Here is a 23,387-nt window from a genome sequence, read left to right on the forward strand (position 1 = left end):
GCAAGATGTGCTAATTTGGGCTATTAATGTTAACAATGTACGATTGCGAGTTACATGAAAGTAACTAAGCTATAAATAATTGCAATTAATAATAATTGTAAATATTAATTAATACTAAATAATATTATTTAATAAATTAGTCTCAATTCAATGCAGAGTTTTCTTCCAAGCACAGAAACTTGTAAATATAAATACAAGATAATAGATGGATCGATAAATAAATAGACAACTCTCAAATATTGCACCAAGTAATGGCGAGAGGAAAAAAACTAGACAGTATACATTACATTTGAAATTAATAATGGATCAATGGTAATAAATTGGTGTATGTTTGTAAGTATACTAGACAAAGTCCATTTAATGGCAGAATTTAGCCATTTTGTGTAAAAACTTTAATATCTCATATTATTAATTATAACAGTAATCGAAAAAAGTCATAGTTTGTATATACAAGAGTTGAAACAGAGAGCCATGAGCTAGAGCGATGTGCTGAGTCCATAAGGAGGCGGAGCTTCCAGAAATACCTTCCTGTGATTGGCTGTTGCGGGGAATACCAACACTCTTTTATGAATAAAATTTATACTAAGAAATAGGTCCTTGTGCACAACAACAAGGTTGTCGTGAAAAAGAACAGCAATTTTTGTTTTGCACCTGACAGAAATCTCCATCTAACTGAATAATTTACTCGAATAAGAGGGCAGAGCAGAGTATCATTATTTGTGTGAGGCAACCCCCACTGATGACGTCACAAGTCGGGTAGCCAGCCCATGTTTCTGTAACACTCGTTACATCCTGCAGTATTTAATTATCACTATATTAATACTTTTAAATACTTAACATTTCACTTTTTAGGTAGATTAATGTTGAAGCAGAATGTCATAAGCAAGGATGGTGTGCTGAATAAAGATGATTTATTAAGTGGATGGAGCCTTTAGCTGATCCTTTCCTGTGATTGGCTGTTGTGTGAATGTCAACAAAGAATATCTACCAATCATATGCCATTTATTATGCACCCCATACCATCTGTGGGCGGAGCTTGGAACCTCCTACCCGAGCACAACAACCCACCTTATGGGTTGCTGTTTGGCTATTTATAGTGCGTTGGAAAAAAAACAGATGGCGTTAGTTGTATTTTGTAGGATAATTTGTAATAAGTGTAATTTGATGTCAACAGATGGCGTAAGCTGTATCTTATGGCCACTTTTGACCAGCCAGTTGATAGTGTTCTCTTCTGCCTACAGATGGCATCAGCTGTGTTATTATTATCTCCGAATTCCCTTTAAATACTGATCTACAAATCCCTTGGCTTATGGTAAGGTTTTATACCATTTATGATAAGTATTAGATAACTGGAGTTCCGCAATTACTTTTATTTATCAACTGTTCAGGATATCATCATATAACGTCTGGTTAGTACATACTGCTCTCGATTGATGAAGATTAAGCCACCCAAGAGGTGGCACGGGCATGAATAGCTAGTAAATACTGCTCTCGTAATATTATTCAGGGGGGTGGGAGAACTATCAAGTGAAAGCGTCAAGCCATTACGACTATATAGCACTCGAAAGGGATCAAGATACGGATTTGGGATGGAACTGGGGAAATGAATGGTGCCCAACCTCTTGGGCGGTCGGGGATTGAACGCGGACCTGTAGGAAACGAGACCGTCGCTCTACCGTTCAGCCCAAGTGGTAATATTATTAAAACAACAGTTTATGCATATGATAACAGCATTTCACACTAAAAATACTTGGATATATTGAAATTTGGTAGTAAATTCCAATCTAGGAATCTCCTATGACTAAACTGTACTTTTTAATCATTTTTATGTACTTACTACTTATTATTAAATTATTAAGTACTTACTATAATAATTAAATGAATTATTTTATTTAATATTTAAATTAAATGATAAAATAATAGGTAATAATAAATCATTGTGTAGGGGGGACAGGCAGCCAGTGCATATATACATGTTAGGCTTATACCAAGGTCCCACAAAGGTGCCACAAAGGTGCCAAATTAAAGACTGGGAGCTGCCGGGGCGGGCCCAAGGGCTGCTGGCGGCCCTGGCCAGGCTGAACTTCCGCGCCCTTATAATCACCATTGTTTAATAATCTTCACAGGGAGAAACAACTGTAAATATAGGAATAGTATACGGTAAACATACACGGTAAAGAAAGAGCTCGGAAACTAAGGAAATAAAGCTGCCGAAAAAAACATTAAAGTCCACTTCAAGTTCAAGTATGTTTATTAAGACAATAAAAAAATACATCTCAAAGGGATAGAGTAGCTTAGGCTATTTCTACCCCCCCCCCCACATCAAGTCCCTCAAGGGGCGCACAAATTCAGTGAGTACAAATACATAAATCACAATACAAGAATCCCATTTAACATAGCAGGTTAAAATAGGAAGCACAGCACATATAAGTGTTACAAATGAGTTACAAGTTACAAGGGAACAAGTGAGAAGGCGGTGGAGGCCAATTCAATGTCTTTCTTTATTATGCACCCCATACCCATCCCGTGGGCGGTGGTGTAAAGGATTACAGAGGCACATAATCGGTTCAGGAACTGAACCCTCTAGTTCGTTTAGCTAAGCAAATAACAATTTTTGACGCTAGTTACAAAATTATTAATGTTATATATACATGTACACATTCTCATACATACATCATATATATATATATATAACTGAAAACTCACACCCCAGAAGTGACTCGAACCCATACTCCTTTGTGGGAGTATGGGTTCGAGTCACTTCTGGGGTGTGAGTTTTCAGTTGTATATAGTCCTGGGGACCATTCAGGCTTGTTTGCATATATATATATATATATATATATGTCGTACCTAGTAGCCAGAACTCACTTTTCAGCCTACAATGCAAGGCCCGATTTGCCTAATAAGCCAAGTTTTCATGAATTAATATATTTTCTCTAATTTTTTTCTTATGAAATGATAAAGCTACCCATTTCATTATGTATGAGGTCAATTTTTTGTTATTGTAGTTAAAATTAACGTAGATATATGACCGAACCTAACCAACCCTACCTAACCTAACCTAACCTATCTCTATAGGTTAGGTTAGGTTAGGTAGCCGAAAAAGTTAGGTTAGGTTAGGTTAGGTTGGTTAGGTAGTCGAAAAGCAATTAATTCATGAAAACTTGGCTTATTAGGCAAATCGGGCCTTGCATAGTAGGCTGAGAAGTGCGTTCTGGCTACTAGGTACGACATATATATATATATATATATATATATATATATATATATATATATATATATATATATGTCGTACCTAGTAGCCAGAACTCACTTTTTGGCCTACTATTCAAGGCCCGATTTGCCTAATAAGCCAAGTTTTCCTGAATTAATATATTTTTTCTAATTTTTTTCTTATGAAATGATAAAGCTACCCATTTCATTATGTATGAGGTCAATTTTTTTTATTGGAGTTAAAATTAACGTAGATATATGACCAAACCTAACCAACCCTACCTAACCTAACCTAACCTATCTTTATAGGTTAGGTTTGGTTAGGTAGCCGAAAAAGTTAGGTTAGGTTAGGTTAGGTAGGTTAGGTAGTCGAAAAACAATTAATTCATGAAAACTTGGCTTATTAGGCAAATCGGGCCTTGCATAGTAGGCTGAGAAGTGAGTTCTGGCTACTAGGTACGACATATATATATATATATATTTTTTTTTTTTTTTTTTTGAGATATATACAAGAGTTGTTACATTCTTGTACAGCCACTAGTACGCGTAGCGTTTCGGGCAGGTCCTTAATCCTATGGTCCCTGGCATACGATCCCCTGCCGCGAAGAATCGTTTTTTCATCCAAGTACACATTTTACTTTTGCGTTAAACAGAGGCTACAGTTAAGGAATTGCGCCCAGTAAATCCTCCCCGGCCAGGATACGAACCCATGACATAGCGCTCGCGGAACGCCTGGCGAGTGTCTTACCACTACACCACGGAGAGAGAGTGAGTGAGTGAGTGAGTGAGTGAGTGAGTGTTTACTAGTTGTGTTTTTACGGGGGTTGAGCTTTGCTCTTTCGGCCCGCCTCTCAACTGTCAATCAACTTGTTTACTAACTACTTTTTTTTTTTTTTTTCCACACCACACACCCCAGGAAGCAGCCCGTGACAGCTGACTAACTCCCAGGTACCTATTTACTGCTAGGTAACAGGGGCATTTAGGGTGAAAGAAACTTTGCCCATTTGTTTCTGCCTCGTGCGGGAATCGAACCCGCGCCACAGAATTACGAATCCTGCGCGCAATCCACCAGGCTACGAGGCCCCTAGTGTGTGTGTGTGTGTAATTACCTAAGTGTAGTTACAGGATGTGAGCTACGCTCGTGGTGTCCCGTCTTCCCAGCACTCTTTGTCATATAACGCTTTGAAACTACTGACGGTCTTGGCCTCCACCACCTTCTCACTTAACTTGTTCCAACCGTCTACCACTCTATTTGCGAAGGTGAATTTTCTTATATTTCTTCGGCATCTGTGTTTAGCTAGTTTAAATCTATGACCTCTTGTTCTTGAAGTGCCAGGTCTCAGGAAATCCTCCCTGTCGATTTTATCAATCCCTGTTACTATTTTGTATGTAGTGATCATATCACCTCTTTTTCTTCTGTCTTCTAGTTTTGGCATGTTCAATGCTTCCAACCTCTCCTCGTAGCTCTTGCCCTTCAGTTCTGGGAGCCACTTCGTAGCATGTCTTTGCACCTTTTCCAGTTTGTTGATGTGCTTCTTAAGATATGGGCACCACACAACAACTGCATATTCTAGCTTTGGCCTAACAAAAGTCATGAACAATTTCTTTAGTATATCGCCATCCATGTATTTAAATGCAATTCTGTATGCTAATCCCCACTATCACCAAACCTACCCGAGTCACTCAAACATCAGCCACTACCTTGGACCACATATGGACAAACATAACAGCTCCCCTTGTATCTGGTATAATCTACGACAGAACAACTGACCACTATCCTACCTTTCTCATAGCGAACATGGACATAACACCACCAAAAAGCAAGAAACTTTCATTTAGGCTACACAGTGAATCAGCTTTAGACAATCTTACAGAGGCACTTCACAATATTAACTGGGATTCTGAATTCAATAATACCCATGATATAAATTCATTAGCTAACCTCTTCCTCTCCAAAACTCTAAGCCTCTACAACCTTCATTGTCCCCTTCTTACAAAGCAAGTAACTGACAAAAGATTAAACAATCCATGGCTCACAAGTGGCATTCTCAACTCAATCAACAAGAAACATGAATATGAAAAGACAGTTAGGATTGGCCTAGTTTCAAAGGAAGTAGCTAAAAGGTACTCATCAATGCTTACCAGTATCATAAGAAAGGCAAAACTTGCATATTATGTGAATAGATTCAATGAAGCAAAAGGCAACATGAAAAACACTTGGAAAACTATCTCTAGTATCCTAGGAACTAAGCAACACTCACATAACCAAATAAAACTCTACAAGGATGGGGATATACCGTCAACTGATTTAGAAATGGCAAATGAATTTAATAGTTTCTTTTCATCGGTTGGTGCTAATCTTGCCAGTAAAATCCCACAGACTCAGACACATATTAACACATATCTCTCAGGCAGCTATCCAAACTCTCTTCTCCTTTCACCAATCAGCCCGGCAGATGTTGTGTCCATCATACACTCTCTAAAAACCAAGGCAGGGAACACCAGTGAAATTCCGTCCATTGTGTACAAGAGAGCCTCCCATGCCCTTGCCCCACCCATAGCACTACTGTTCAACAAATCTATAGAGTGTCACACCTTCCCTGATATCCTCAAAAAAGCAAGAGTAACGCCAGTCCATAAAGGAGGCAATCCGGCGGACATAAACAATTATAGACCAATATCAAATCTACCCATTCTATCAAAAATATTTGAAAAAATTATTTACAAACAGCTCTATTCCTACCTCGTAAAATTCGACATACTCAGCCCCTGCCAGTTTGGCTTCCGGTCCCAAAAGAGCACCAACGATGCAATCATTAGTCTCCTTGACGTTATCTACTCAGCCCTTGGCAAAAATGAGTTTCCGATTGGACTCTTCATTGACCTAAGAAAAGCCTTTGATACTGTTAATCACAACTACCTCTTACTTAAACTCCAGCATTATGGAATCCGAGGCCTTGCCCTTGACTACATCCGATCCTATCTTAGTGACAGACACCAATATGTAACCATCAATGATACAACTTCGTCCACTCTACCAATTACCGTTGGAGTGCCACAGGGCAGCATCTTAGGACCTCTTCTATTTCTTATATATATAAACGATCTGCCTAATGTCTCTATTATTCTCAAACCTATACTGTTTGCTGACGATACTACTCTTATCTATTCAAACCTCAACCCACATACACTAAATAATGTTGTGAATAATGAATTAAAAAAAGTCCACTTATGGATGTCAACGAACAAACTAACATTAAACATCGAAAAGACTTACTACATCTTATTTGGAAGCAAATCATCAAATGCAATTCAGCTACAGATAGACAACATTAACATCAGTAATAAAAATGATGGCAAGTTTCTTGGCCTATTCCTAGACAAGAGACTCAACTTCAGCACCCACATTCAACACATAACTAAGAAAGTCTCTAAGACAGTTGGTATACTCTCCAAAATCAGATATTATGTTCCTAACTCTGCTCTCCTCTCACTATATTATGCACTAATTTACCCCTATCTTAATTATGGTATCTGTGCATGGGGGTCTACGACTGCAAACCACCTTAAGCCCATCATCACACAGCAAAAATCTGCTATCAGAATGATAACTAACTCAGCTTTCAGACAACACTCAGCTCCCTTGTTTAAATCCCTAAACTTGCTAAATATTAACTCCCTCCACACATTCTCTTGTGTCAACTACATTTACAAAACCCTGTTCTTAAAAGCAAACCATGCTCTGAAACTCTCCCTGGACAGATGTAATAGGACCCATTATCACCACACCAGAAATAAATATCTCTTTTATATCCCCAGGGTCAAACTTAATCTGTGTAAACACTCTATGCAAATTAAGGGACCTAGTTTATGGAACTCACTCCCTAGTGAATTGAAAAACTGTAAAACTTTTGCCTTATTTAAAAGCAAAACCAAAAAGTACCTAACTTCATCTTCTTAGTTTTCCTACACTGAGCTTTAAATTTGCTCTGTACCTAGTGTTACCCAATCTCCTAATTTTTATGTAATTTCAAACAACCTTATCATTGTGTTCATTGCTGTCTTCTTTTATGTGCTAGCCATATGCTGTATTGTGACTACCAATTTTTGTCAACTACTATTCAAGCTGTCATTGCAACCAATCTTATATTGTTTCTGCTGTATTGTGCCTACCAATTTTTTTGTCAACTACCATTCAAGCTGTCATTGCAATCAATCTTAGCGACCTATGTGCTTTAATATACTGTACCTACAATTTTCTCTCATCTTTTTTTTCATTTCATGTAATCTGTTATCATTTTTCGTCTATAATTTTGCAAGTATTTACCTCCTTAAAATTTTCTTAGATTAAGGACCTGCCCGAAACGCTGCGCGTGCTAGTGGCTTTACAAGACTGTAATTACCATATTTGTATCCTCACATTCCTTATGTACATTCTTGTATATGCATAAATAAATAAATAAATAAATAAATAAACAATTCTGAAGTTAGAAAGCAACGCATAGGCTCCTTGCACAATATTCTTTATGTGGTCCTCAGGTGATAGTTTTCTATCTAGAACCACCCCTAGATCTCTTTCTTTATCAGAATTCTTTAAAGATTTCTCACATAATATATAGGTTGTATGGGGTCTATGTTCTCCTATTCCACATTCCATAACATGACATTTATTAACATTAAATTCCATTTGCCAGGTGGTGCTCCATATACTTATTTTGTCCAGGTCTTCTTGAAGGGCATGACAATCATCTAAATTTCTTATCCTTCCTATTATCTTAGCATCATCAGCAAACATGTTCATATAATTCTGTATACCAACTGGTAGATCATTTATGTACACAATAAACATCACTGGTGCAAGAACTGAACCCTGTGGTACTCCACTTGTGACATTTCTCCATTCCGATACATATTCACCCCTATATTCACGATACATATTCACCGTCACCCCTCCAATATTTTCCAGTTTCCAGAACAACCTCTTATGTGGAACTCTGTCGAAAGCCTTTTTTAGGTCCAGATAGATGCAGTCAACCCAACCATCTCTTTCCTGTAATATCTCTGTGGCTCGATCATAGAAACTGAGTAAATTCGATACACAGGATCTTCCAGATCGAAAACCATACTGTCTGTCTGATATTGTATCATTTCTCTCCAGGTGTTCTACCCATTTAGTTTTGATTAGCTTTTCCAATACTTTCACTATTACACTTGTCAATGATACAGGTCTATAATTGAGGGGGTCTTCCCTGCTGCCACTTTTGTAGATTGGAACTATGTTAGCCTGTTTCCACACGTCTGCTACGATTCCTGTACACAGGGATGCCTGAAAGATCAGGTGAAGTGGAATGCTGAGCTCAGATGCACATTCTCTCAGAACCCATGGTGAAACGCCATCTGGGCCAGCTGCTTTGTTCTTCCCGAGCTCCTTTAGCATATTTTCCACTTCATCTCTAGACACCTCTATCCGCTCTATGTTGTTCTCTGGAATTCTTATTGTGTCTGGTTCTCTGAAGATTTCATTTTGTACAAACACACTTTGGAACTTTTCATTTAATGTTTCGCACATTTCCTTTTCATTTTCCGTGAATGTTTCCCATTTTCAACCTCTGGATATTATCCTTTACCTGCAATTTGTTGTTTATGAATTTGTAGAATAGGCCCGGTTCTGTTTTACATTTATCTGCTATCCCTTTTTCAAAATTTCTTTCTGCCTCTCTCCTTACTGCTGTATAGTTGTTTCTCGCATCTTTGTATCGCTGGTATGTTTGGGGGTTTGGCCTCTTCCTATACTGATTCCATTTTTGTGTCTTTTGGTCTCTTGCCCTCTCACAATTTCTGTCGAACCAATCCTGTTTTCTGGCCCTGCATCTCTGTTTTGGTATGAATGTTTGTGTGCCTTCCTCGTATAGTTTTAAAAATTTGGCATACATTTCATTTACTTCCCTGCCTAGCAACAATTCTGTCCAATTACACTCATTAAAAAAATTTCGAAGTTCCCCATAGTTGCCTCTCCTTAAATCGAGTTTATCAACTGTTTCAATGTCCCCATTTTCTTCTAGATGATATCTTAAAGCATATTTAATGTCTAACAGGACGTGATCACTCTTTCCCAAGGGAGGAAGGTACTGGATGTCAAAAATCTCTTCTTCTTTCCTGGTGAATACTAGATCCAGTACTGACGGTACATCTCCTTCCCTCAATCTTGTGGCTTGCTTTATGTGTTGATACAAGAATGTCTCCAGAATGAGGTTCACAAATCTGCATGTCCAAAAGTCCTCCGTTCTTGCTTCACAGGCCTCCCAGTCTATTGCTCTAAAGTTGAAGTCCCCCAGTATCAACAGTCGTGATTTATCTTTATCTGCTTGTACAATAATATCTCTCATGACCATTATGAGGCCCTCTCGTTTGTCATCCAGTTCTTCCTTTGTCCACGTGTTGCTTGCTGGTGGGCTGTAGGTATTTACAATTATCAGCTTATCATCCTGATTCCAGACCTGCAATGCCATTATGTCAATATCTCGAGGGTTTTCAAATATTAACTCTTTTACCTTCAGGTGTTTTTTCACCAGTACAGCCACTCCTCCTCCCTTCCTAGTTTTCCTGTCACGTCTCCAAACTGAGTAGCCTCTTGGGAATATGACTTCATTTATTATATTTCCTTCAAGTTTCGTCTCTGATAATGCAACAATATCTGGGACCCTAAGCTGGATTATATCTTGCAACTCCAAAGTTTTTGACCTCACTCCATCTATGTTGGTATATACAATTTTCAGGAACATGTTCCCTTTTCCTTTGCTCTTTACTCCCCCTTCCACTACTGATCTTGTTGCTTTGTTTTTATGTACCATTTCACAAGCTTTCCAGTCCCTGTCACTTTGTAAAAAAAAGAATTTGTCTTCTTCATTTCTATCCCCATTTAGACGTGTTGCCTCAATTAGGTTCATTTTCAGCTTTTATCTGTCTTCCTTGGAGAGGTCTTGTCTTATTGACCAAAATTTGCCAACCTCATCACTCTGCAGTTTCCTGGCATTTCTTAGCACTTCCATCATGTTTTTCACTCCATTAAACGTCACCCTTAAGGGGCGGTTCTTTTCTTTCTCATATTTTCCTATTCTAAAATCACTGACATTTTCCTTTGAGCCTTCTCCTAAACCTACTATTTTCTCTATGATTTTCATCTCTTCTGCCGCTCGGTCCACCCTAGATGAAATTTCCTTCTCTAAACATCCAAAAATGATTATGGACTTAGTTCTATCTGCAGTGTTTTGTACCAGTTTACTGTTGGTAACCAGTTCTTTCCTAATTGCTTGCCTAATTTCTGCTTCTTGTTGGTCATTTCTGGTTTTGACTTCCGAACACACTTCTTTGATAGTCTCTTTCTCTTTTACAACTTCAGCATATGTCGCTTTTATTTCTTCTTTATACTTTTCTAGTTCTTTATTCACCTCCTCTGTGTGAGTTGTCAGTGAAGTTTCCAGTTGGAGATCCTTACCTAACTCTATGTTTGCCCTTAGGCTTGCTTGGAGTTGTTCACCATATGAGTCTATCTTCTTGTTTATTTCTTCAAAGTCACCACACTTCACTTTCCATGCCTCATTTTCTTTCACTAGTTCCTTGATTTGCTCCTCCTGATTTGTTACCTTGTCTGTTAATGCAGTAATAATCTTACCTTGTTGAAGCATACTCCCTTTTAGAGTGCAAAGCTCACTCCAAAGAGCTCCATTGTCCTCTTCCAATTTAAGCACTTTTTCTTCATACTTCTTTTGCATATCCTCAATTATCTCTAACCTGCCAAGAACACCTCCTTTCCTTATATCTTGTGGTGAGAATCCTTTGAAACCATCATCTGTTGGTGTGTCTACATTCTCAGTGGGGGTGGTGGCGGCGGCCATCTTTGTTTTTGTTCTAGACCAAAACAAACTTTTCCACTCGGCTATTTTCACTCACTTTTACTTGTTTATTGTATTTTATTTGCTTTTACTCTTCCCTGAACCTTTATGTAACCTGGGACACCACTGTAGCCCTCAACCTGTGCCCAATACTTAGGTAATTCGATATTTCCAGGAGCTTGCTGCAGTGTGACTTCTGCCTCCTCCAGCTCATACACCATCTCACACACATCTCACACACGTGTGTGTGTGTGTGTGTGTGTGTGTGTGTGTGTGTGTGTGTGTGTGTGTGTGTGTGTGTGTGTGTGTGTGTGTGTGTGTGTGTGTGTGTGTGTGTGTGTATATATATATGTATGTATGTATATATATGTGTGTGTGTATGTGCAGAAATAATATTAATAAAACAATTAACATCGTGTAGTGTACTCTATATATCAAAATATATTGCTTTGAAACCCATATATCATTCACTAAAAAAAATTGGGCTACTCTTATTACAAATTCGCTAGTTTTAGGCCGTCAGCTCGCTACTTTCTGCGGTTTGGACCTGGCAACACTGTCCTGAGACTCTGTTAAGGCAGCCAGGGGTTACCAAATCCCGGTTGGGGCTTATCAAGACATTTTGTTGAGTCTTGACCCTGGAAATCTTATCTAATCACACCTCTGACGAGAGGATGCTGAGGTAGACAGGATTCTCATAGGACTCAGAGGAGAAGTAAGGTGTGGAAGAGGATGGCGGGGCCGACAGGACTCTTCTCCTACAGCAACTTGGTGCACGCCATCGCTGGCGGCTGTGTGAGTCCTCGCCACCATATTATTCCAAGCGGTATATCATGTGGCTTTGTAGAATGATCAGGGATCACAACAACAAAAAAAGAGAGTATTTAACACAGTGGGCATAATTTTTTGTGTTAAATTATTAACCTGTGTGTAGGGTGACCTGACCCAAGGTCAAGGGCTGTGGGCATCCACCCTTAGGGTAATGTGTCTCGGGGTCTGCTTAAATCCTGCATAGGTGCTTTTTTTTGCATACCGTTGGCTTATGTACACAACAGCTTTGTTCACATTTTGTATACAAAAATCCTTTTGCTCAGGGTCTCAATGGTACGGTCGACTTTGTTCTCGACTCACAATTGGGAATACAGTATTGTGTTGGAAATTAGAACTGTATTGGGTTCTAATCTCAGGTGGGGTAGAAATGGTTGGGCACATGACCTATTACCTAATGCTGCTGTTCACCTAGCAATAAATAAGTACCTAGGAGTTAATCAGCTTGTGGGATTGCTTCTTGGAGAGTACGGGTTGGGTCGGGTTAGTAGTTTCGCCACTATGCCACAGTCTCCGTGGTGTAGTGGTAAGACACTCGCCTGGCGTTCCGCGAGCGCTTTGTCCTGTGTTCGTATCCTGGCCGGGGAGGATTTACTGGGCGCAATTCCTTAACTGTAGCCTCTGTTTAACTCAACAGCAAAATGGGTACTTGGTTGTAAAAACGATTCTTCGTGGCAGTCGTATTCCAGGGAACTTAGGATTAAGGACTTGCCCGAAATGCTACGCGTACTAGTGGCTGTACAAGAATGTAATAGCTCTTGTATATATAAAAAAATATAAAAATTTGACCTTGGGGGAATCTTGATATAAGTCCATGTATATGTACACTGGCTGCCTGTTGCCTGACACAATGAATTATTATTATTACATGTGCACCAGTTTCCTGGTTTCTGCGAGGTGCAGCAATATGCAGCAGTGTCCATAAAGACCCAGGAAAACAAGCTGATGACATCACTGTGATGTCACACACACCTTGCACACAGTATTTCACCTGTTGTTATCTTCAAATAAAGTCACCACTCATCTTGGTGTTTGTCAAGATTGTTGTCACCACCTTGTACTCTCTTCATCCATTTAAGTTTCATTGTTCCTCCTGAACATGTTCTAGATAAAGAAGTTCATTTAAGCTTCAATGATGGTTTCAGGTGAATTATGAAAATCTTTCACTCTATTGTATTATTATTGTTATCGGAGAGAGAGCTTTAATATTTATTTCGTGTGCTCATTCCTGTATTATATAGTATTGTACGTATTGTACTTGAATTTCAGGGATCTGCCGTGGCAATGTCGGCTCTCTTTCCTCTCGACACAGTCAGAACAAGACTGCAGTGTAAGTAAACTGTATATGTATATGAATATTTACTCTATTGTCCTTAGATACATATTGGATTTTCCTAAAGGTGGCATGGACCTCTTGATTGTCTCACTCTTGATCTTCACCCTGATCCACACCACACCTTCACCCTGACCCACACTACACCTTCACCCTGACCCACACTACACCTTCACCCTGACACACTACACTTTCACCCTGACTCACATCACACCTTCACCCTGACTCACACTACACCTCACCCAGACTGACACTACACTTTCACCCTGACCCACACCACACCTTCACCCTGACCCACACCACACCTTCACCCTGACCCACACCACACCTTCACCCTGACCCACACCACACCTTCACCCTGACCCACACCACACCTTCACCCTGACTCACACTACACTTTCACCCTGACTCACACTACACCTTCACCCTGACTCACACTACACTTTCACCCTGACTCACACTACACGTTCACCCTGACTCACACTACACCTTCACCCTGACTCACACCACACCTTCACCTTGACCCACACTACACCTTCACCCTGACTCACACTACACCTTCACCCTGACTCACACTACACCTTCACCCTGACTCACACTACACCTCACCCTGACCCACACTACACCATAATTTCTAAGTAGATTTAATACTGTATGTCTTGAGGCATTAGAATTGGATAGAATTTTAGATCGTACCAACAGAAATGTTAATTGTAATTTCAGTGTCTTAAGTTTGAACTAGTTTGAAACCCTTGACTGACCAGTAGATCTTTACTTAATTTTCCTTATCATCAAGAAATTCTCCTTTTGGTCAACTGTAAAGTCTTGTATTAAATTGAAAATAAGGCAGATTTTACAGCCAACTGCAAGAACAAATGTTAGTTTATTGATTGGTGTTAATAAGATAGCCTCCACTGTAGCGTGGGGTTATAACAGCTTGGCGTGTCCAAGCTGTTCTGTGTATCTGGTCTTGTATGTTGCTACTAAGTCCTTTTCTGTGGTTGCAGTGGAGGAGAGCCAGACGAGCCGCAACACATTTGTCATGATGGCCGAAGTGTACAAGCAGGAGGGACTGTGAGTTATGACATTTCTGTAAAATCACGAGTTGTATTTAACCCTTAAATGGGGCCTATCACGATCTTGCAACTACCTCTTGTGCTCAAGCTGCCAAATGTAATTATTTTACATTAGTTTTGTGGACCTTAATGTAGTCATGTGGATCACAGTGTAGGAGTTTTAATTAACTGAGCCATTTAAGAGTCAAGATTAACATGCTAAATATAATTTGTTCAAACTGAACTTGTAAAGTCATGAGAATTTAAAAAATTTGTATTTAAATTCTCTATCTAGTAATGTATATGACAGAATATTAGTTGGTTATGTGGTAATTGCTTGTTTTGAAATATAAGACTTTGCATTACATTGTGAATACAATACTATTTATGTTACTGTTGTATCAAATTTGTTATGTTTGAAATAAAGTACAATACCAATATTGTTCTGAAATTAAAACTTAACATTTCCATCATAGATATTTTCATTAATGTTATTTTATTCAACAGAATTATTGATGCCAGAAGACCTTTTATAGGAAATTAAATATTTGTTGTAAGAGCATGAAGCAGGTTTCCTAAGATCCATGGGCAGAAGTAGCATTTTCTATTGCTCCTGTAACCATAGACAAAATTTAAGTATGGTAATGTGTCAGTTGGTCAGTGATCCATTGAATGAATTAAGTAGTCATGTGATCAGAGAGCCACAGACAGAACCAAGTAGTGTCAGGTGGTCAGAGAGCCACAGACAGAACCAAGTAGTGTCAGGTGATCAGAGAGCCACAGACAGAACCAAGTAGTGTCAGGTGATCAGAGAGCCATGGACAGAACCAAGCACTGTATGCGGATCAGCAGTGTATGCTGATGGTGAAGATACGATCACGTGTATATCATGTCGACACATTAGTGTGTTGACTTACTTGGTGGGAAATACACTTGCTACTGATCAAGAGTATGATTGCATGTGACTCAAAAGCCAGCAAAGCTCAGTTCTTGACTGGCCTGTAGTGGTGCTGAGTGGAAGGTTGAGATACAGGGGGATGAAATGGAAAATTAACAAAGAGAATATTTTAGCAACTAGGATGTTTATGCTTTGTTATTCCCAGAGGCATTTTTTGTTTAACCCGTCATAACAAATTGTATGGGTGCTTTTTACAGCATTCACAGTGGGAATGTGACAAGACTAACTCTTATCAGGAGCTAGAATCGCGTCATTCTTTGATAGCATCAGGTGAGATTATTTTTCATTTTGATGCATTAAACTCTTTCAGTGACAATGATTATACTGAATTGTATTTTTGTATTTCTCCCCTCTCTTCAGTGCTGGCTTGTACCGTGGTCTTCTTCCTGTGATAGAATCATTATATTGCTCCAACTTTGTTTATTTTTATACCTTTCATGGATTAAAACGAATAGCTAACGAAGATAAGTCTGCACTACGAGATCTCCTACTGGCAATGGTTGCAGGTTGGTGAATTATATCAATAATTAGTTAATTGTGAAATATATTTCAAACTTTGTTTTTAAATTAAAATTTTTGAGTAATTTGGAAGCCTTTTACATCCAGTTTGTGATAGTATTTGCAGTTCATGATTCCTAGCTGTGAAGAGTCTTGGTCAGTCATGCCACATTAAAGTGCTTAAATTGTTTGTCTCGCCATTGCAGGATCAATCAATGTAATGACCACCAATCCGCTATGGGTTGTGAACACTCGCTTGAAGATGCAGGGAGCTAAGGTCGTTACCACTCAGCGCACTGCGTCACGCAGGTATAAGGGTATGCTAGGTGAGTCTAATTCATGTTAAATTTTAAAATCTAACTCTTAAATTAACTACTTTACAAGTATTAGGAATTGTGAATAAAGTAGCTAGGTTACTTCAGTACTCTTTCCCTCAAGATAAGCAACAAGTCTACCATGGCACTACAATATCTATTGAGTTTCTTATGAAAAGTAATGTTAATGTTTTGCAAAGATTTTTTGTAATATGTTTAAAGTTAAATAATTGTCATTTCGTGTAATTTACAGACGGATTAATACATGTTGGACAAGAAGAGGGGTTATCTGGTCTCTGGTCGGGTTCTGGTTCTTCCCTGATTCTCACGGTCAATCCTGCAATCCAGTTCATGGCTTACGAAGCAATGAAGCGTAACATGCAGAGAGTATATGGCACCAGGCAGCTTAACTCCATTGTGGTGTTTGCTGTTGGTGCAGCAGCTAAGGCTATTGCTACAGTCCTGACTTACCCCATCCAGCTGGTACAAGCCAAGCAGAGGGTAAGTAACATTACTTCTAGATTACATGTAAATTATTTTGGAATTATAAATTATTTTACTCTTATAATTAGCTTTTTATGCAAACATGGTCACCATTTGCACAGTCCCTGTGGTGCAGTGGCAAGACTCTCGTCTGGTGCTTTGCGAGCGCTTTGGCCTGGGTTTGTATTTTGGCTGAGGAGGATTGACCGGGCGCCAATCCTTAACTGTAGCCTCTGTTCACCCAGCAGTGAATGGGTATCCGGTTGTTAAACGATTTGGCGGGGTCGTATTGCTGGGAAAATTAGGATTAAGGATCTGCCCGAAATGCTATGTGTGCTAGTGACTGTACAAGAATGTAAGAACTCTTGTACAGTATATACTTACAGTGGAACCTCGAATGACGAGCGACTCCAGTTACGAGGATTTCGAGTAACGAACGAGCCACTTGCAGAAAATTTGTCTCGATTGACGAGCTTTCACTCGATTAACAAGCAAACCACATGGTGCTTCCTAGTGTTCCCGCTGGTTCTCGGATGCCTCTGAAGACAGTGTTGTTGTTTCACAAGACGAGCGTTTCACGTTTCACATGACGAGCTCAGTGCCGGAATGGATTAAATTCGTTAATCGAGGTACCACTGTATATATATAAAATAAAGAAATGTACACATACACACTCAAATCACAATAACATGGTATATCTGTGAGAAAATCTTGGAAGAGAACGGTGGAATCGATCCTGCTGTCCTGCTCCGGAGATGTTCTTGTAGTCACCTTATCATTCACTAGGATTAATGGGGAGACTGTCTCAGGGCTTAAAACTGCATAACTTTCCCTACCAACTAGAAATTTGTCTTCTTCTATTTATTGATAATTGATAAAATTATTTGATATCTTAAATTTTCATTGGATCTGAAGGCATTGATTAATGTCATGTGTCAGACTACAGTATTTGTTAATCAGCCACAAATTGTGTCAGTTTCATGAGCTTATACTCACCTCTTGAAAATTTTGGCAGCAATATTGTTCTCTTGTGATTGTGTTGTTGAAATTAATGTGCCAAATAAGATTTAAGAAAATAATTATTAGTTGTACAAAAATAATGCTGATTGTTGAATAGTGCCCACGTGTTTAATCATTTCAGCACTCATTAAGGTGTATGTTCCTCTGTAATTAGTAATGATTATGCACTATCAGGCAGGAAGACATGCAGCACTTACTATCTTGGGAAAACGTTTTATATAGAATTTTCAACTTGGGGGAAACATCTTGTATAGAATTTACATTTTTTTTGTTTTAAGATTTGGGATGTACAGTAATGATGAACATTCCAGGTCACTGACAGGGAATTTGGCAATCCAGCATCAATTTTGATAGACAATTAAGTGACTTGTAGGGTAATTGGATGACCATGAATCACCATCAGTTGTCTAATGACTTCCCCCTTTCCCCTTTTCCTAGCTTAAGTCAAGTATAATACAGATGAGTAACTTGTTGTCTCATTGTAGCATGGCCACAACTATGAAGGATTGCCACAGAAGGCTGGTCTTATTCCCATCATGCTGTATATTATCAGGTAAGGGGATATCTTTAATGTTGTATATACCGTACAGGGTGTTGCCTAAGTCTGGCATCATGTTCCAAAAGTCTGGCATCGTGTTCCAAATATCTGGAATTGTGTTCCCAAAATCTATAATAATGTCCTATAGGTCTGAAACCATGTCCCATCAGTCTGGAACTATACCCTATGTCTATATTTATCACTCCTGACACCATTTACAGTGTGGTCTCTGAATACCTCTTCTACTTTTGTGTATCATTTATATTGGTGGATGCATTTAGTATATTTTGTACATAAAAATTCAGTAAGCAATAATAAAAGGCGGTTTCATCATTTGATCCAACATTGCTGATTTACGGAACATGGCTCCCCACTTAAGGGATACCCAGTAGATTTAGATGATGGATGAGTGCAGTGAGTGTGTGATCACAAGAGGTACTAAAGTAATTGAAGGGTGAGTGGAAAGTCTGGGGAGGATAAAAGGGATAGAAAAACACATTTAGAGGGGCAGTTGTAGAGGTCACCTGCCCAAAGGCAATTCCCAGAAAATGAAAGATGCTAGCTATTTGTGTGAAGGGCATGGGGTATATAGCTTGTACTTTGTTATTTTGGTATAGTTGGGAGAAATGATTAAATTATGTAATATTTATAGCTTAGTTGAAAGGAACTTCAGTTTATAGCCCTTCATTGAACAAAACACATGTAAAATGACACGTCGCTAACCTGTTTCTTTTAACAGTTTTGCTTGGGAAATGGGAAGTAGTGAAGGTACTGTACTGTATTTGTTGATATTATCGTTTGCATTGACAGAATATATAATATAACCAGTCCTACAATCAGTGATACTCGAGGGGAAAATAATAGTATGTTATTATTGTCGACCTCCAAATTGTGAAATTGGACATATACTAAGAAAATTTTAAGACAAAAGTTCTGTGTGGCAGTGAATTCAGGCATGTACAATACTTCAAAATATATATATAAGAGTTATTTTGGGAACCCTAGTTGCTAGCAGTGCCTATCCTCCCAGTTATGATGTGTGCTCAAGCTGCATTCAGAGCATGATTCCATGCAGATGCTCCTCTAGTCAGGCTTCACCCAGAACACTGCTCACATGCAAGGTCCTTGTCAATTTTGAGCCATGCCTTTGCCAGGATCTTTTTAAATGATCTTGCCAAATAGTTTAGGGGCAGGAAAACGGGTAGAGAGCATCTCTAGATACACAGTTCAGGGATGATTTACTATTTGTTAAGACACCAAAGAGCATGGCAAGCTTCTTGACACCACCATCAAATGATAATTTGCAGCAGATGGTATAAACCGATTATACCTCTGCAAACTTTTGAGGAAACTAGTTGCCACCTGACCACCACCAGATGGCAGTCAGGTTGCACTACAGGGTTGGAGGAACGTGCACTCTCCTAATTTAAACTCAGGCTCTGCGAGTTTTTGGGTTTTTTGGTCTTCTGTTTAGTACAACTGTGTTTCTTTTTGAGTGTTTCTGGGTGTGCTGACCTTTTCCAGCAGGTTTTTTCTTTTTCATAAGGGTAATTTCCTTGTTTCTTTGGAACCAGTCATCAGGGGGCCCTTGAGCATTCTCTCCTTAATTTTAGACGTTTTTCTGTTCGGGTACTATTTTAGTTTGTTGGCTATTTAATTGGTAATGTGCTAAGATGTTTTGTGGCCTCAGCTTTCATGTGCTAAAGTTTCTATCTTTTAGATACTGTACTTACCATTCTCCACTGGGTAAAAATTTTAACCAGCATCAGTTTTTTCTCTCTTGGACTTCTTGGTGGCTTCATTATCTTCCTGCAGCCCTACCTGACATTGTTCTCTCGCTTAGGTTATAAACAAGGTGGACAAGGAGAGCATCTTTAAACTTAGAGAAAATATAACAAGATGACATCAGTGGGAGTTGGTAATGCATGAGAGTTGAAAAAGTGCAAGGGATTATTTAAGTTCTGTATGGGTGGTCAACAAGTGTGCTTGCAGGCAAAGTCAGCCCTAAAAGATGCTGTAAGAGTCACCTCCATCCACAATTTCAAGAGCAAATGCAATACAGAACTTAAACATCAAGAAATATAAAAATAAGCTAGATATAAAAAGTTAAGTCACACTCCACGTACACACTGATAGACACATACACTACCACCCTCACACTCTCTTAAATTGGGGTATGCCTGTGATGTAGAACATTATGATGCTTGGGAATGCATTACAGTATATAAGGGTCATCTGTACATTATGATGCCTTACAAGTGATATATTAAGGCATGGGAAATTTGTAACTAGTATGTACAGTATGTTATCTGCATGGTACAGGTTTTTAATTATATATTTAGTCTTAAGTTGGTAATTTTTATAAGCATTTTGAAGTTTTTTCTGTGAAGTTTTATTCTGTCAACAGGAAATACGGCTTCAGAGGCTTGTTCAAGGGTCTGGAAGCCAAGATTCTGCAAACAGTGTTGACAGCTTCACTTATGTTTGTCTTCTATGAGAAGATTGTCGGCTTTGTGTTTGCCATTCTTACAGGCAACAGGAAGACCACCATTAAGCATTAAATTGTCTTCTAGTCATTATAGTTATAATAGTATGCTGATGAATTCCAGTAAAGCTATCTATTTAGTTATGGAATATGCTTTGTCTTCAGGGACATTAATTAGTGATTTTAGGTTTTTAGAATGCTTGTATGGTGGGCAGTTGTTCAAGACTGGCCATAGTTTGATGTATGCAATTGATGGTTGTTTTAAGAGAGTGAGTAATATTTATGTAGACCGATGCGAATTGTTATTGATGTGTGTGAGAGAAGAGTTTTAAAAGTGAATGTGTACTGAAATAAAGTTATGGTGGTAGGGAGAGAAAGAAAGTTTGTGTTGAGTAAATATTGAAGCTGTACGATGAGCTCCAACCTGGACTTGTCATGTCCTAAAAGTGGTCAATCAGTTTTTAATATCTGGGTATATGTGATTGATACAGAAGGAATTTGGGAAAACAAAGTTGAATGTAGTGTGTTATGGAAAGGAAGTGACTGGTGGAATGACAGCCATGGTTAGAAGAACAAGATAGTGGGAGATGAAACAAGAGGGTTGTATAAATTAGAGGTGGTGTATACACCCTTAAAATTCCCATTGAAGGGGAACAGAAAACCTGTACTTAGGCTTATTGAGATCCCCCTAGGCCAACTACAGTGTATTGACTTTATCCATAATGCAACCCACAACAATTGCCTAAGTCCCAGGTACCTATTTAACTACGAGATGAACAAAGGCATCAGGTGATAGGAAACATTCCCAACCGCTTCTATCCTGCCCGAGGATTGAACTCGGGTTCCTCAGTTCCTCAGCCAAGGAAATACACCATATACACAATTTGGTGTGATATGAATATAAAAAATCAAGAATTAATGTAGTAGGGTTTTATAGTCTGATAATCTTATGTAGTATTAAGAACATGAGCATACAGGAAACTAGAAAGCCTAATGGCCCATATGAGGCAACTCCTATCCATCCAAAACTCCTCATCCAACCAAACTCGTTTGTATATATGTGTAGCGTGTGCATGAAGCAGTACAGAGATCCTACATCTATTATTTTACCGGTAAATTGTTCCATATGTCGTCCACCCTAATTTCAAACCAGTATTTACTCAGGTCTTTCCTGAATCTAAACTTAATCAACCTGTATCCATTTTTTTTCATATTTCAGATTCTTTTATGACAATAAGATAAGCAATGAAAATGTCATAAGATGTGTAGTAGAACAGTTAATAAAATACAAGATTGAGGAGAGTGTACTGCAATGGTTCGGTTACATTGAATGAATGAATGATGATAGACTGGTGAATTTGAGTGTAGGAGGGGGTTGAAGGCCTGGAAGAAGACAGGTAGACACGATGTGTGTGAGTGTGTGAGAAGTGTAAACAACACACAGGATATGGTTTGGGAATTATGCTGGGTGTTGATGTGGAGGGTGTGAATATGTTTTTATTGTATATGACAGCTCATAAGCACTATGATACACTTAGGCTTATGTGAGAGGTGGTGTGCTTGTGGTGAGGCTTTTCCTCCTTGAGGCTACCCAGTGGGCAATACATGCTTGAGTGAATATTTAATGAGCAATAAGATCGACAGTGATTAATCTTTTATGCAGTATCGTTTGCTAGGAAGATGCTTTTTTTTTTTTCTCCGGGCTGATTCATCCCTTCTAGTGAAAGTGAGACTGGGGTTAATGATGATAATTATAATGTCTTCTAAATCCATTTTCAAGGAAAAAGCTTTAGAAATGTCAGGTTAGATACTAATAATTGATACATTAGATATTAATTATGGGTAGGTTAGCTATGTACTAATAGAAATAATTTTGTATACCATACCTTTCTGCAGTTTTAACACAGAACGTAACTGAAACTCAACAACACGATCCCTATTATGTGCAGTATTTGTTATGTTATTTAGTTTTGAAGGCAAACTTGTTTACTATCTGTACAATAAACGTTTTTGAAGTCATTCTGTAATACAGTACTCGTTTGTATTACAGAATGACTTCTCTAATACTCTTGGCAGTATTTTAACTGAAATATTGAGAAAAATCTCACTCATCTGTGTTTACTCTCCATTCTTTGTCTCGTTGATGACTTGCTCTCCATGGGAATGGGCATTAGATGTAGTAAAGTTTTGATTATTATCAATAGGTTTGCTTCTACTGTATGTAGAAAATGGATATTGTTTATCAATAAAATTGCTTAAAAAATCCTGAATCTGCATGTATGCTGCACTGGGAAAAGGTGCTGGGTTTAATTTGAATTGTGAGTGTGTAATATATGCTAGAATTTGGTATTCACTTATATTTAGAATTTCATATATGGTTATTCAGGTCAGTTTCATAGTTTCCATATTGAAAGTATGACAGCACATAGCCTATCTTAAAAAAAGAAAATTGTCTCCACACCTTAAAAAACATAAGAATAAAGGACACTTCATGAGGCCTATTGGGACATAGTGTCAGCTGCTATTATCCTATTTATATGGCTTTGAAGATCTAACATCAGTGATGAAAATATGTTCCGAAGATTTCTTTTCAGTGTCCTTTAGGGTGCAGTTTGTTAATTTATAGAGTGAGGGATGTGGTACTGTGGCATGGTTGTATAGAATAACTTGGTAATGAAATAGCAGTGAAGAAAGTGCCTGCTGTTATGTATGACCAAATTTTAAGATAGGAAAGTAAAGTAAAGGTCTCGGCAGATATAAAGAGTGTGAA

The 23,387-nt window shown here is 38.5% G+C and overlaps 1 protein-coding gene across 2 annotated transcripts; it reads left to right on the forward strand.

The window, feature by feature from the left end:
* Nucleotides 1-11,660: 11,660 nt before the first annotated feature.
* On the forward strand, nucleotides 11,661-23,066 carry PMP34 (Peroxisomal Membrane Protein 34). Of its 2 annotated transcripts, none has more exons than XM_045761622.2 (8): nucleotides 11,661-11,900; nucleotides 13,203-13,263; nucleotides 14,274-14,340; nucleotides 15,640-15,785; nucleotides 15,984-16,103; nucleotides 16,345-16,592; nucleotides 18,080-18,147; nucleotides 20,540-23,066. In XM_045761622.2, the coding sequence occupies exons 1-8, from the start codon at nucleotides 11,838-11,840 to the stop codon at nucleotides 20,691-20,693; spliced, it is 927 nt and encodes a 308-aa protein (XP_045617578.1). In that variant the 5' UTR covers nucleotides 11,661-11,837; the 3' UTR covers nucleotides 20,694-23,066. The 2 variants fall into 2 exon arrangements, with proteins under 2 accessions (XP_045617578.1, XP_045617579.1); XM_045761623.2 differs by having other exon boundaries at nucleotides 11,793-11,931; nucleotides 20,540-21,398.
* Nucleotides 23,067-23,387: the final 321 nt, after the last annotated feature.

The sequence above is a fragment of the Procambarus clarkii genome, chromosome 45 (genome assembly GCF_040958095.1).
Source record: "Procambarus clarkii isolate CNS0578487 chromosome 45, FALCON_Pclarkii_2.0, whole genome shotgun sequence".
Taxonomy (NCBI): domain Eukaryota; kingdom Metazoa; phylum Arthropoda; class Malacostraca; order Decapoda; family Cambaridae; genus Procambarus; species Procambarus clarkii.

Bases quoted from the DNA above. Each gene is read 5' to 3' on its own strand.
- PMP34 (XM_045761622.2), top strand. From the start codon at position 11,838: ATGGCGGGGCCGACAGGACTCTTCTCCTACAGCAACTTGGTGCACGCC. The intron at 13,264-14,273 runs GTAAGTAAACTG...CTGTGGTTGCAG, and splicing joins AGTCAGAACAAGACTGCAGT to TGGAGGAGAGCCAGACGAGC. The intron at 16,104-16,344 runs GTGAGTCTAATT...TGTAATTTACAG, and splicing joins CAGGTATAAGGGTATGCTAG to ACGGATTAATACATGTTGGA.